The 13,201-nt window shown below is 26.6% G+C and overlaps 1 protein-coding gene and 1 long non-coding RNA gene across 3 annotated transcripts; one reads left to right on the forward strand and one right to left on the reverse strand.

Annotated features, from left to right (window-relative positions):
- Positions 1-683: 683 nt before the first annotated feature.
- Positions 684-8,313, reverse strand: LOC132931858 (leucine-rich repeat-containing protein 70). Its single transcript, XM_060997909.1, has 7 exons — positions 8,163-8,313; positions 7,687-8,062; positions 7,137-7,568; positions 2,293-2,522; positions 1,861-2,235; positions 1,622-1,797; positions 684-1,243 (listed from the first exon to the last, which is right to left on the reverse strand). Exons 2-7 carry the CDS (start codon positions 7,688-7,690, stop codon positions 880-882), a joined length of 1,581 nt encoding a protein of 526 aa, XP_060853892.1. The 5' UTR covers positions 7,691-8,062; positions 8,163-8,313; the 3' UTR covers positions 684-879.
- A 656-nt stretch (positions 8,314-8,969) lies between these two features.
- On the forward strand, positions 8,970-11,154 carry LOC132931859 (uncharacterized). 2 transcript variants are annotated; one of them, XR_009662785.1, is made up of 4 exons: positions 8,970-9,195; positions 10,106-10,230; positions 10,304-10,372; positions 10,440-11,154. It is a non-coding gene; the product is annotated as an uncharacterized LOC132931859 (long non-coding RNA). The 2 variants fall into 2 exon arrangements; XR_009662784.1 differs by having other exon boundaries at positions 8,970-10,230.
- The last annotated feature ends 2,047 nt before the right edge of the window (positions 11,155-13,201 follow it).

Consider the following 13,201-nt stretch of genomic DNA (forward strand, 5'->3'; position numbering starts at 1 on the left):
TTTTATATGATTATCTATAATATAATACATAGTATAAATTAAAGATGATATACTTTATGGGTTGGATAATTACATGCCTAGTTTAAACTGATATTTTAAAATTAATTTCTATTATGAAAATTATTTTGATAAAAATCTTCTCACTTCCTTTGTCATTTTTTTGTGTTTTTTTTTTCAGAACAATATGAACACAGGTTCAGTAACAAGGTTAAAAACAATTTTATATACACAAAAGCGTTTTGGCACATAGAACACAACAATAACCGGCATCAAGGGTTTCCGGTTCTCGTCAACAATGAACTAAAAGAAAGAAAAAACACACCCCTTGACGTTGTGCCCTCATTATAGCTACGTGTGTATGTGATGAGACAAACTCATTATGTCAAAAGCCCACTAGACGTTTTACAGAAACGGATAAAAAGTGTTCTGGTCGTTGAGCTGTTGCAATGGGTCTGTGACAAGACCCTAAAGACCTCTAAGAGCAAGAATGTGTAAATTGAGAACGCTTCAGAAAACGTTTTTAACTAAATGTAGAGACTAGAGAGACAATGTAGGTTAAAACGTCGGGTATTTTATTTTCACTAAACATAATAATATAGTAGCAGGTATTTATTAATTTAGTATACCATATAATTATACATATTATAAAACTATTAACTAACGAATAAATTAGAGTACATAAATAAGTAAAAATAATATTTATTATTTTAATCAACGACAATTATTCATAAATATTATATATATACGTATATATAGGTATAGTATGTATACCTTGATATACCCAACAACTAAATAATATTGTTTAATATTTCACATTATTGTCTATCTTATTTTTTGGCTCAAATTTGTTTTTAGCCAAAAAGTTTAAAATTTAAAATTTCAGTCTGTATTGTTTATAACTATTGGCGATCGTCCGTGGATCATTGTGTGTTTGGAAGGCACTTCTAATGTGTCTATATTTTCTTCGAAATCTGCGGGTCTGTATTTTACACCAGTGCTAAATCCAGTTGGAACATATATCCTAGGCTTTAGCACCTTCTTTATTTCTCTGCAACCCATATTTATTAATGAGCCGAACACAAAAATGCCAATTACTAATCCAATGACAATAATGAAATGTCGGAGCCGTGTGACGTGACCGTGACTGTGATTATTAGAAGCGTGGAGATGATAATCGTCGCAATCGATGTGTTCATTCAATTGAGATACTAGTGTGGTATATAGGTTTTTGGGCTCGGTACACCTAAAAATCATAAAAGTACATTAAAACTACAGATGAATAATAAAGTAGGTCGATGCCTAATAAAACTTTGAAAAAAAAATGGTATTGCAATAAAAGTAAACACTCTAGAGTTTATAGAGATACAAATTACCAAAGAGTTAGGAAATTACAGAAAAATCATATATAGAAACGGTGGTTATTGAAAGAAAAATATCAAGCATATATTTTAAGACTAAGAATTTAGATTATATAGGAATATGGGCAATAAAATAAAGTAAAATTATTAAAATAATTGCAAAATGTTTTTCCTTAGTAATTTTTTAACTTTTCGTAATATTAAGTTTTTAATGAAATGTTTTGTGAATGTTTTTAAGAACTTTAATACTCATTCAATATTACCGATAATATAGGAGTGTCTCTGGCATCTCTGCAAATGTTTCATTGATATAACTTGCAAGCCACGACAATCTACAGTCACACGTCCATGGATTACCTTTGGCATCGAATAAGTTTAGCATTGACCAAGGATATAGTCTTGAATCTATACTGTTAATGTTCGTGTAACTTATTGATAGCTAAAATCAAAAGACAAAACTGTATAAAATCATTTATTGACCAACCCGTTTACTTTCAATTACTTGTCTTAATGACCATTGCTGGCTGGTATTGTCCGCGAAAGCGTCGTAATGAATGTTTGATAAACTGGGATTGTGCGACATGTATAGTGTTATGAGCTTCTTTAGTGGCACAAATGTACCACATCCGATATCGGTCAAATTAGGCATACCGCTAATAATGAGTTCTTGAAGTTGATCCAGACCGACAAATGACTCACTATCCAAGTAACTAATGGGATTTGCGTTCATATTAAGATATGCTAGAGGCATGTTACGAATTTCTTTTGGTATTTGCTGGAACTGATTGCCGTTCAGGTATAATGTTTGGACATTGAATGACTGGGAAAACACATCTGCTGGGAAGTCTGATAACCCTGTGTTGCTTAAATCCAATACCTGCAATTTTTTTTTACTATATTTATTATGCTATTAACGCTTGGCATAATCCTTTACCTGAAGATTTGTTAAACACCCTAAGGAGATTTCTGTGTTTTGATCGATCACCAATAAAGGATTATTATTTAATTCAAGATTTTCTAATTTCGTTAAATACTGAAAAAAATTCGGTGGCAAAGAATGTATATTATTGTATCCTAATTTAAGGACTTTTAGCGCTGGATCATTTGTGGCTGGTACGTTTTGACGTTGATAACGGCGGAAAACAGATTGACGTAATTCATGACCTAAGATAAATTATATTTATTGTCATTCATTATATATTTAATATTATACAATAAATAATTACCTAAATAACCTAACCTAAATAAAAAAGGTGCTTTTATTTAAATTTCAAGTAAGTATTTTAGTAATTAAATTATTAATTTTATTTTAACTATTATTTTTATAAATTCACTTTAAATAATATATATTTTGCAACAAATTTACACAAAAATATTACCAAACTAAGAAGAAAAATAAATGATTAACATAATGTACTTATCAAATGATTAATTTATATAATATTATTTTTTTTTTTTAATAATAAATAATAATAATTAATAATATATATAAGTATTTATTTATATTATTATCTAGTTATTTTATAATTTGTCTGTACTACATTTACATTTTAATCGTATTAATCGTACGTAATTGACATACATTTATTGTTTGTAAGTTAAACATATATTAATCATGTTTTAATAAACAAGGTATAACCCACGTAAAACAGGTTAGCTAAATATCTTTCACAAACTACCTAGCTACATCCGACGAATCGTTAGACGTGTGTACGTGTACCTATAATACTAAAATGAAACGACTGATGTAATAAATGAAATAATTTCATGAAAATATCTATTTTAATCATACACATTACAAAATAGAATACGAGTACATGCATTTTTAAATGAAGTGTGTAGACGTAGATAATTACTACAGTGAATTGATAGCATTTATATTATATTTTGTTAAAAAATTTATTTTAGATATAACTTTTATAATTTAATGTTAAGAAAAATTGTTACATTGAAAAACTTTTTTCATCAGTTCTCATAAATTTTGTTAAATTTCAAAAAGTAAAATAACATGAGTATTACAAGAATGGCTTAATTATATTGATAGTCTATACCAGTGATTCTCTAAACTAATTTTCCTCATGGAACGTTAATACATTATTATTATTATTTATTACCTATACTAAAAGTTGAGGTACACTTCGAAAAAAATGTATTTTTCAATGATATGTACTTAAAGAAGTTAAGTTAAAGAAAACCCAAAATTATGAACCAAATAAAATTAATATTTAAAATTAAAATAATATCAAAATACATATCTTATTTGTATTCAATAATTTTTTTTTATTTTCTAAAAAGTTAAGATATATTTTGAACAATAAAATATATACATATATGTGTAGGTATTGCAATTATTTTTTAAGTATAAATAAAAAAAAAATAAGAATTTTCGCTGCTCAACAGTCAAACAAAGTTTTGCAAGTATTTTTAAGTTTTAATTATGACATTTATAAATTATAGTTTATAAAATTAACAAAAATATCATATAATATTCCTGTTTTATCTATTTTACTTCTATATTGATTTATATTGTACTTTATTTTTATAAAGATGTACACAGGAGTATGTTTCGAGTGTTCAAACATAAGCTAAAATATCCGCTAAATTTTATTTTGTTTTTAGTTATTGTTTAATATTTTGATTTTAAATTTAAATTTTTAACCGAAGTCCAATTTATAAATTAAATAGTAAATTAATATTTTTCGCACAATTTATAACGTGCATGCTACGTCATACGTTATTATGCCATAATATTATGAGAGGATGAAATTTATGCATATAACTTGAAGAATGTGAGCAGTTTTGCATATTCTGTATACGGTATTGTAAATTGTAATTTAATTGCTAATTAGTCAATTTAAATGAACCAAATTCAATAGGGTTCGCATGGCGATGAATTTAGGATGTTCGCCGGCGTCTTACGTAAAGTATATGTATATTATTATGTTCAATATATGTATCTACACGGTCGTTGTGAAAGTTTAATATAGTCTTATGGGTTGTTTGTCTGTTCAGTTCCTTCGTTCAATTTACAGCGGTTAATTGAATCACATGCTTCGAAGGTTAATCAAATTAGATCTACCATTCCACCCTATAGTAATTTCAATTTCCATGGATACAAATAATTGTTTTTATAACTGAAATTGTCTTTTGCAAAACCAGTAAAAAAATTTACAAAATGTTATCTGGAATTTTAGATACATACACGTTATAATTATACTATAATTATTTTATAATGAACAAGATGACAAATAAGACGATTGCACGGTGGAAATTTTCAATAAAAAAAATGAAACCGCTGAAGTCCATTATTTAGGTTCTGCATGTGTGAAGCGCAATGAACGTATTGATTTAAAAATATATTATTATTATTATTTAAGGTTTGAGGGTGGTTTTAGGTAGAAAATTTGATTTATTAATTGGTTATTGGGTAAAAAATAGTAAAATATTTCCAATAGGTATTTATAAAAATAATATGAAAAAATAGAAAAACAATAGGAAAAACAAGAGTTTTTACATAAAACTAATATTTTATTGATATTTATTTTCTAATTTAAAAATAAATAACAGCAAGAATTAATTTTTCACAAATATTTATAAACTATTTTATACATATTGTTATTATAATTTTAAATTATTTTCGATCTTTTATGCTATTTATAAACAATTTAAATAATCAACTTTTTTCTATTTATAAGCTTAAAATCTTGACAGTTTTATGCGAAATTCCTCGTAAGTTGTACTAAAAAATTAAAATATATCAAAAATACAGTCAAAATATTTATTTATAAACGTTTTGAGTACAAAATTATTGTGTAAATAACTATATTACTATAATTTTAATATTACGATATAATATTATAGATCATCATAAGTAATATTTAGAAATATAGATAACAGATGACTGTCTCCGCTCATTAACATTTTTCGTATATAATTATTTATCATTGAATTTGACCTACTCAATATCGAGGTACACTCGACATGATTATTATGAGTATAGATCAAAGTGAATTCTTTGGTTATTTTTTTTTAGTTATAATCTATTATAATAGACCAAACAATAAACAACTTTTCTTGTACGCCTTATTCAATATTTAAATAACCACACATATTTAATAATTACTTTTTACACTTTTACAGTACATATTAATTTATTAAAAAAAAAAATCTAGTTAACTATAAATGGCGTACATTATGAGGGTATACATATTTCAAAATTAGGTTTGATCTACAAATAAATAAAATACGTTTATGATGACCCTACACTTTATTTTCCTCGAGTAATAATTTGGAATTTAAAATTTTAACTTTTAATTTGTCGTACAGAAAATGAGATATAATTGTATAAGTTCTACATATAGCTTTGTATACCTTAACATAGAATAGTGATATACACAATTGTTTATGTATTATTATCAATTAAAAAAAAAGCAATGATATATAGATTTCGGTTTTAGTATTTTAGAATCTCTGTAGTACGGTAGGTGTGGAGTAGGTCACTCTAATGTTGAATTTGAATTTAATGATACTATTGTAAATAAAAAATTGATTCTAAGCGGAGACGGCTTATCAGCCTAAATCATTAAATATTATAATTTTAATTATATTTTTAATATTATGGTTTTTTTCTATTTTTACTAGGTTAATTTTTGCAGGGAATATTGCAATTAAAAATATCATCATGTGTTTAAAGTTCAATAATAAACGTAAACATTTTATGCCGTCAAATAATGTTTGTGCACAATAACAGAATAATGAATATTGTTATTCATAATTTAAGTATGTAGTTTTATTCAAATTTTAACTTGAAAACATGTTATAATAACAAAAGTTTTTTAAATTATAAATATTTTTATCGATATTTATAAATATGACACTAAAAAGAAAATGTTAAATGTCTATAAATAACTCAATAATAGTCATAATATATTGAAAATTGTATCATGTATAGAAATGATCATACCAATCACTTGGAGAAAATTTAAAATATCTACGGTATTTGTTACAACAAAATATTAAAAATCGTTTGAGAAGAAATAGTTATTTAACGTCTGAATATGCATTGTTGTATTTCAAACTCTTATAACAAATTAATTTAACTTTTGAGTAGAAATAAAAAATATAGGTTGAAAAACTTACAAAGAATTTTGTATATTTTGAAAAATACTGCAGGGAATTATTATTTCCTTAAAATACCAACTAGATTCAATTTTCTATCCGAAATCATCATCAAAGTTTAAAATCAAAAAATTTTTCAATTACTCTCGTGTACACACACCACGCATACACATACAACAAACAAATGTGAAAAAAAATCAAGAAGAGTCTAAGTGTACAAATGATTGTAAAAAAACTCAATATAATATTTTAAAATTATTAGCAAAGTAAGAGACTTATAAAATATGGTTATATTTATTTTTTGTTACTGTGAAAGTAAATACTTTACACTAATCGTAAATTTGTACAAAATACTTGTTTTGTTATGCAATATTCAAAAGTAAAAATTTAATTGCATTATTCTGGTTAATTATTAATTGGCATTTTGAATTTTAATTAGGTACTATACGTCTATACAGTATACTCTCATGGGTTATGAGTTAGAATATTTTTATTTTAAAAGATACTATAAAATACTATTAAAAGTTTAAAATTAGGTAAGATAATTTATATATAGGATATGATTTAAATTAATAAAACACTACACTTATAAATATTAAGGTTTGGTTTTTTTTAATCTTTTATCGACATTTTTTTACGTAAAACAAAGAATTTACTTACTGTTCAGCGAATTGTAACTAAGGTCCAGTTCTTCGAGTGCTGGTAAGTTCGTCAACGCCTTATTTTCAATGGACGATATGTTGTTGTATTTAAACGATAATTTTTTCAACGATGTCATTGACGGGAGCGTAAATATTTGTTGTAAATTATTGTTTTCCAGGTTAATATTCAATACACGATTAGCAAGAATTCCATCATCGTAGAACGCATGGTATCGAATCCAGTCTTCAATACTATATGGATGACTCTTGCCAACCATATTGGAACAGTCCAATACTATGCCCATTTGATCTTTGCCCTTATTTTTGTCGAAACATTTGACTCTGGTTTGTGCCGCTGTCAACGAAACTATGACCATTAGACATATGCCAAGTATTAAATTCATTTTCGATGATCCCATGACAACCGATATGTGATTTTTCGTTATTATTTCTACAAAACAGAAGTCATACACGCACAATTATTGTTGGTAAATACGAAAACGTATCGAAAATAATGATCAAATTATAAGCCATTATTACAGTTAATAGTTATCGATTTTAATCCATACCCATTTTAAGAACAAATTATTAATTGGCTTATTATTATGTTGTTGAATTGATTCATCTGGTTGCGATGTCTGATGTATTTGTTGTCAAGTAATTTCGTTTAGCTTTAGTGCACTTATATATGTTTACGAATGGTAACGATCAACATAATAATATTTCGAATATAAACAGTTTTCAGACTTATATATAAAATAAAATGCAATCGTTTTACATTTGTAACACCGACGTTCTTCGAAGATATTAACTGTGCATTATAATATGTGACTGAAGGTGTGAAAATGCTATGATACAAATATTATGTTAAATTATGTTGAGTGGTTGGTTAATCACGCAGTATATACGACATACGTATTCCAAGGTTCCAAGATAAGATACTGTCTGTAAAAGATGAATCATAAAGGAGGTAGTTGTGAATTTGTTCAGTGCATACATAATTTTTTGTTTTAAGTGCATAATAATTAATATATCGCATCCTTACCTATGATAAATGCCTGTTGTATTTTCATCAATATAAACACTATATCCAAAGTAGCACCAACACTTCATTTAATCAGTACCTATTTTCGTTTTGATACGATATAAATATTGAAACGTGAACGTTCACATATTATCTACTCATCACTACATCGCACTACGGAGACATATCTATTTTACAATAGAATTATTCTAATTATCTTACAATTTACTCGTCATTATAATAATAGAGCCACGCGTGTTCTACAGCCAGCTGATTTTTGCGAACCGTATTGTTATTGTTGTAAAATATAATTCCGTAAAACGTTAAGTGAATTAAAATCGTACATTGTGATATTATTATTAATATAGTAATTATTACTGCCCACTGTTCTTGACGTACCAGCAGTAGCTATATAATATATTATTAACGACCCGGTGGGGTAAACGCGAACGAGTCATCGACGAGTTATCCGCGCCGGTTAGACGATGCGTTTCCAATAAAATCGTTTATTGCAATAAAGTATATTATTATTGTTATACGATGTAATAACCCGCAAACGAATGTATTCCTCGCGAATATTGTGCACACCGCGTTACTGTTAAAACGTCATGTCCCGAATGGTCGAACGAATAAACTGAATCTGGAAGTGGTTCGTATTTTATACATCGGGACCGTATGCTCACGATGCCTTACCAGTTCGTACATTACATACACCTATATATATATATTATATATTTATACCTACCTATATGAATATGTATTACCGTACCTACCACATTACCGCACTATATTTTGTGCGGCCTTGAGTGCATATTTAGGTTTTGACGCATTCAATGCCGCTTCACGTGTGCAATCCTATTTATATGTCTAAATAATGACATTATTATGTAATAATACACTACTACATAATACGAGATGAGCATTTTGACGCGTCGCTGGCATGCTGAACCGATTTGAGGTATAGTGACGGACATTGTTGTGTTTATTATTACCTAATTTATATTACAATACATTCACACCGGAACGAGTTGCCCGAGTGTCCATCGACTATAAGGTACTGTAGTTACGTTGATGTATTAAATATTAATGTATTATACGATATATTTATACCTAGGTATATAAAACAATTAAAAATATAAAGATTACAGCTTTGGAAAACAAACTTGTTCAACTTGCTGAATTCTGCGCAATTAGCGATAAATCAATATAATATAATATAATCGTGATTATCCATTTTCTTAGGTGATGAAAAAAGCCCGTAAACATGCTAATGTGTTTCGTTTTAAATAATAGAGCATTTTAATAAAGACAATTTTAGATTATTCTGTATTCGATACAAAAATATATATTTAATTTATTTTTGATTTAATAACATTTTTATAATTATGATTTCGTCATAATCTATCTAAAATAAAAATAAAATCATCGTCCACAGAATCATAGTACGATATATTCGAATGAAATAAATCATTGACCATCATTCTTCACGGATTTATTGTTTTTACATTGTATGCACAATAACATCAAACGCGGTGTTATTCGATTTTACTTAGGATAGAGTACTTTTTTGTTGGGGGACCTGTTTTAAATAAATAATTACATATAAAAACTAATAAAAGTAATCAAGTTTGTAAGAAATGTTTTATACGATATGAAGTATAAAATGTATCTTTATTTAGTTTTATAAAAACTTTTTACATTAGGTATTGGTGGTATAGCTAATCAAATTTTAATTATTATTATTTTATAGGCTAAACTTATTCATTTTTGGCAAAATCGTGATTGCCCTCTTGATACCCCCCCCCCCCCCACACACACACACCAATTGGAGACACATTTTATTCTACTGTATTTATTATAACACAACTGCGAGTCTGCGAATAACCAATGAACATTAAAACAATATTTTATAGTTTTATACATATCGCTGACGCCCTCACTGGTAATATTTTTACCTGGTTTAGGTATATACTATACAATATTAGATATAGTGAATATATCGTATACATTTATTGCGAAAGAAACATTACTTTCTGATCCAAGAATTATCAAGTAAATTGTATAACTCAAGGTTATTTTTGAACAGTACGTAAGTATACAAATAATAAGTAATAAACATAATATATGGAATCTGTTATTGATAGTCAATTTTTTATACACAGATATTCAACAGTGTTTTTATTTCAATATAACTAACAGAGGAATAAATAATGGATTTAATTAAAATTATAGTAATAACTAATATCACATTATGGATGAATATAATAATTAATATATTAAAATTTAAAATGTTAACAGACTACCATTAAATTATCAACTGTTGTAAACCACAAAACCACAATTTTACAGAAGACTCTCAAGATATTATGGTTATTTACCAACATGATAGTTTATTTAATTTAATTAGAACCTAAGTATTTTTTATTTTATATAATAATAAATTGATTTAGGAGTTATTATAAAAATCGTACAAATCTTTGTTCAAATGACCTATTTGAGGCTTTGAGAGTTAAATCATTTGATTACATATAATAATATTATTACAGTACTAACTACTAATACTCATAGGCGCAACTAGGGTCAAAAATCTAAGGGGGCTAAAAATATTTATAACTATACAAGTCTCATGTTTAATCAAAAAATTATAACTGATAAGCTGCAATAGACGTGTTATATATAAACGTTAATAAATATTAAATTATTTTGTTAGTTGTAATTAAATGGTCTCAATCATTTTAATAAGCTTCAAGTAAAATCGTTTAAAAACTAGGGGCTATGGATAAAATTGGAGGAGCTAAGCTACCCCAAGCCCCCCCCTAATTGCGCCTATGCTAATACTTATTAGTTATAAGTTATAATGTTCTTTGTATATTGGGATTAAATGGTTAAAACCTTAAAACATTTGGTATAATAATAATTAATAATATTACTATAATATTATACATTTATATAATATTGTATCATTTGTATCGTTAAACTATTTTGTTTATTAAAAGTTATATAAAACTTTTTATTTTGTAATGAACCTAGAACTATTCACTTTTAACAGTTTCAAAATGCGATATAATGCGATCAAAGCGGTACCTATATTTTATGGAAATAATAAGAGTAATAAGGTAACTCATTCACTTATTACATTTGGCATAATCATTTATAACAATGTATTGTTGGCTTACGCGATGTGGCGTTCAGATAAAGCCGATAAAGGAAAATCGAAAAATCATGATGTATTAAAAAAATCGAATTTTGGATTTCGACATTAATTTAAAACACAAGTTGTAATTACGAAATGTAATTGATATTTCATTGAAAATTCATCATTTTCAATAAAAGTTAAGATTAAAAAATTGGTATTTTTACCATTATCTAAAGCAGCGCTTCTCAACCTGTGGTACGCGTACCTCTGGAGGTACGTAAGAAGGTATGATCAAATTAAAATATTTATGTAGAAACTAGATGAGAGATTTTATTATAACACTCTTGCATGTCACCATTGTCACCAATATATTTATTGATTGGGTAAGTATATCTCAAACGCCAAAAATATAGTTCAATATATAATTTAAAATCTGAACAATACAACTTTGTAGTATATATACTTAATGTCTTAATATAAAATTGTATGTAGAGCATAATATGTATAATCCATTATTTAAACGACTATAATTACTTATTTTATTTTAAAAGATATTTGAGTGTAATTATCTTAGAAGATACCAGATAGTTTATATCTGATCAAAATAATAAAAAATTAATATGAATATTTATGGACTTATGGTTTTCAAATAATTGAACATAACACCTATCTATACTGACTAGTTTATGTAGGTATAGTTTGTTAAAATCAATACTCTAGTTTACTTAAAATTAAGATTCAATAAGAAGCAATGTAACATTAATTTACAATCAAAATGTTAAGTATTTGTGACTACGACTTAGTTGTATTATAATTGATAATATTATAAAGACTCTTTATAAGTATTCATCATAATTACTTAATGAGTTTACATAAAGTATAGGATTCTAACATAACATGTAAATTAAATGTGTAAATGTGTTAGTGTGTTGCATATGTGGTATGTGCTATGAAAATGTAAGTATGAGCTAAGCACCGAACCCGTTTTAATTCATTGATATCTATAACTTGTAGTTTTAATTAATACGTTTTTTATTGAGCCATTATATATTCATAGAGTAATTTTAGGTATAAGTTCCTAATAGAATATATTTTAAATAATTATCAGCTACGAAATACACAATTATCCAGTCGATATAACAAATGTGCAACTCTGATGAAATATTGGTAATCATTATTCATTACATATTATACCATAATATTTAAAATATTTTTTAAGTAATTCATTAATTTTTATTAACAAATTATAGAAAAATGTTAACAACCTTTAATAAATAATTTTTGAACTACTGTACTGAATTATGAATTATGATAGTACTTTTTCTCCGGGAACTATAAATTATCGGCGTCAAGAAAATATTTTCTTCGTAATTAACGTTGAACATTTAATATTTTAAAAAGTATTAAGCTTTAATGGAAATTTAAAACACGTGAAATTCATCTAATTTCTTACATTTTATATTATTATTTTTTTCATACAATACAATACCTATAACTAATTTATTATAATAAATACCTAGTATTGTACCTATATTCATATGGAATATGGAAACATATGGAAATTGGATTTAATATGGTTTATATGGTTTTAATGACCATTGTCGACAGAGCCCAACTTAGAGGGGGGCTAGGGGGCTGCAGCCACGGGCCCGATATTATTTGGGGCCCCAGGGCCCAGGCCTCAGGCCCCTGTTGATATTTAATATTATTAATCTGTGAAATTGTATGATATTATTGTTTACGTAGTTTACCTTTCAGTCTACAGTTTATCTTTACATACATTTTGTTGGTCAGTTTCGTATCATTAGTACAATCGGTACATTAGTTGTTAGTATTCCGTCGACTGTCGTAGTGATGTTAAATTATTAAATTAGTTTTTAGTCGAATTTGTGAGTTTTGTTCGTTACTAGTGTGTGCCAAAAAC

The sequence above is a fragment of the Rhopalosiphum padi genome, chromosome 1 (assembly GCF_020882245.1).
Source record: "Rhopalosiphum padi isolate XX-2018 chromosome 1, ASM2088224v1, whole genome shotgun sequence".
Taxonomy (NCBI): domain Eukaryota; kingdom Metazoa; phylum Arthropoda; class Insecta; order Hemiptera; family Aphididae; genus Rhopalosiphum; species Rhopalosiphum padi.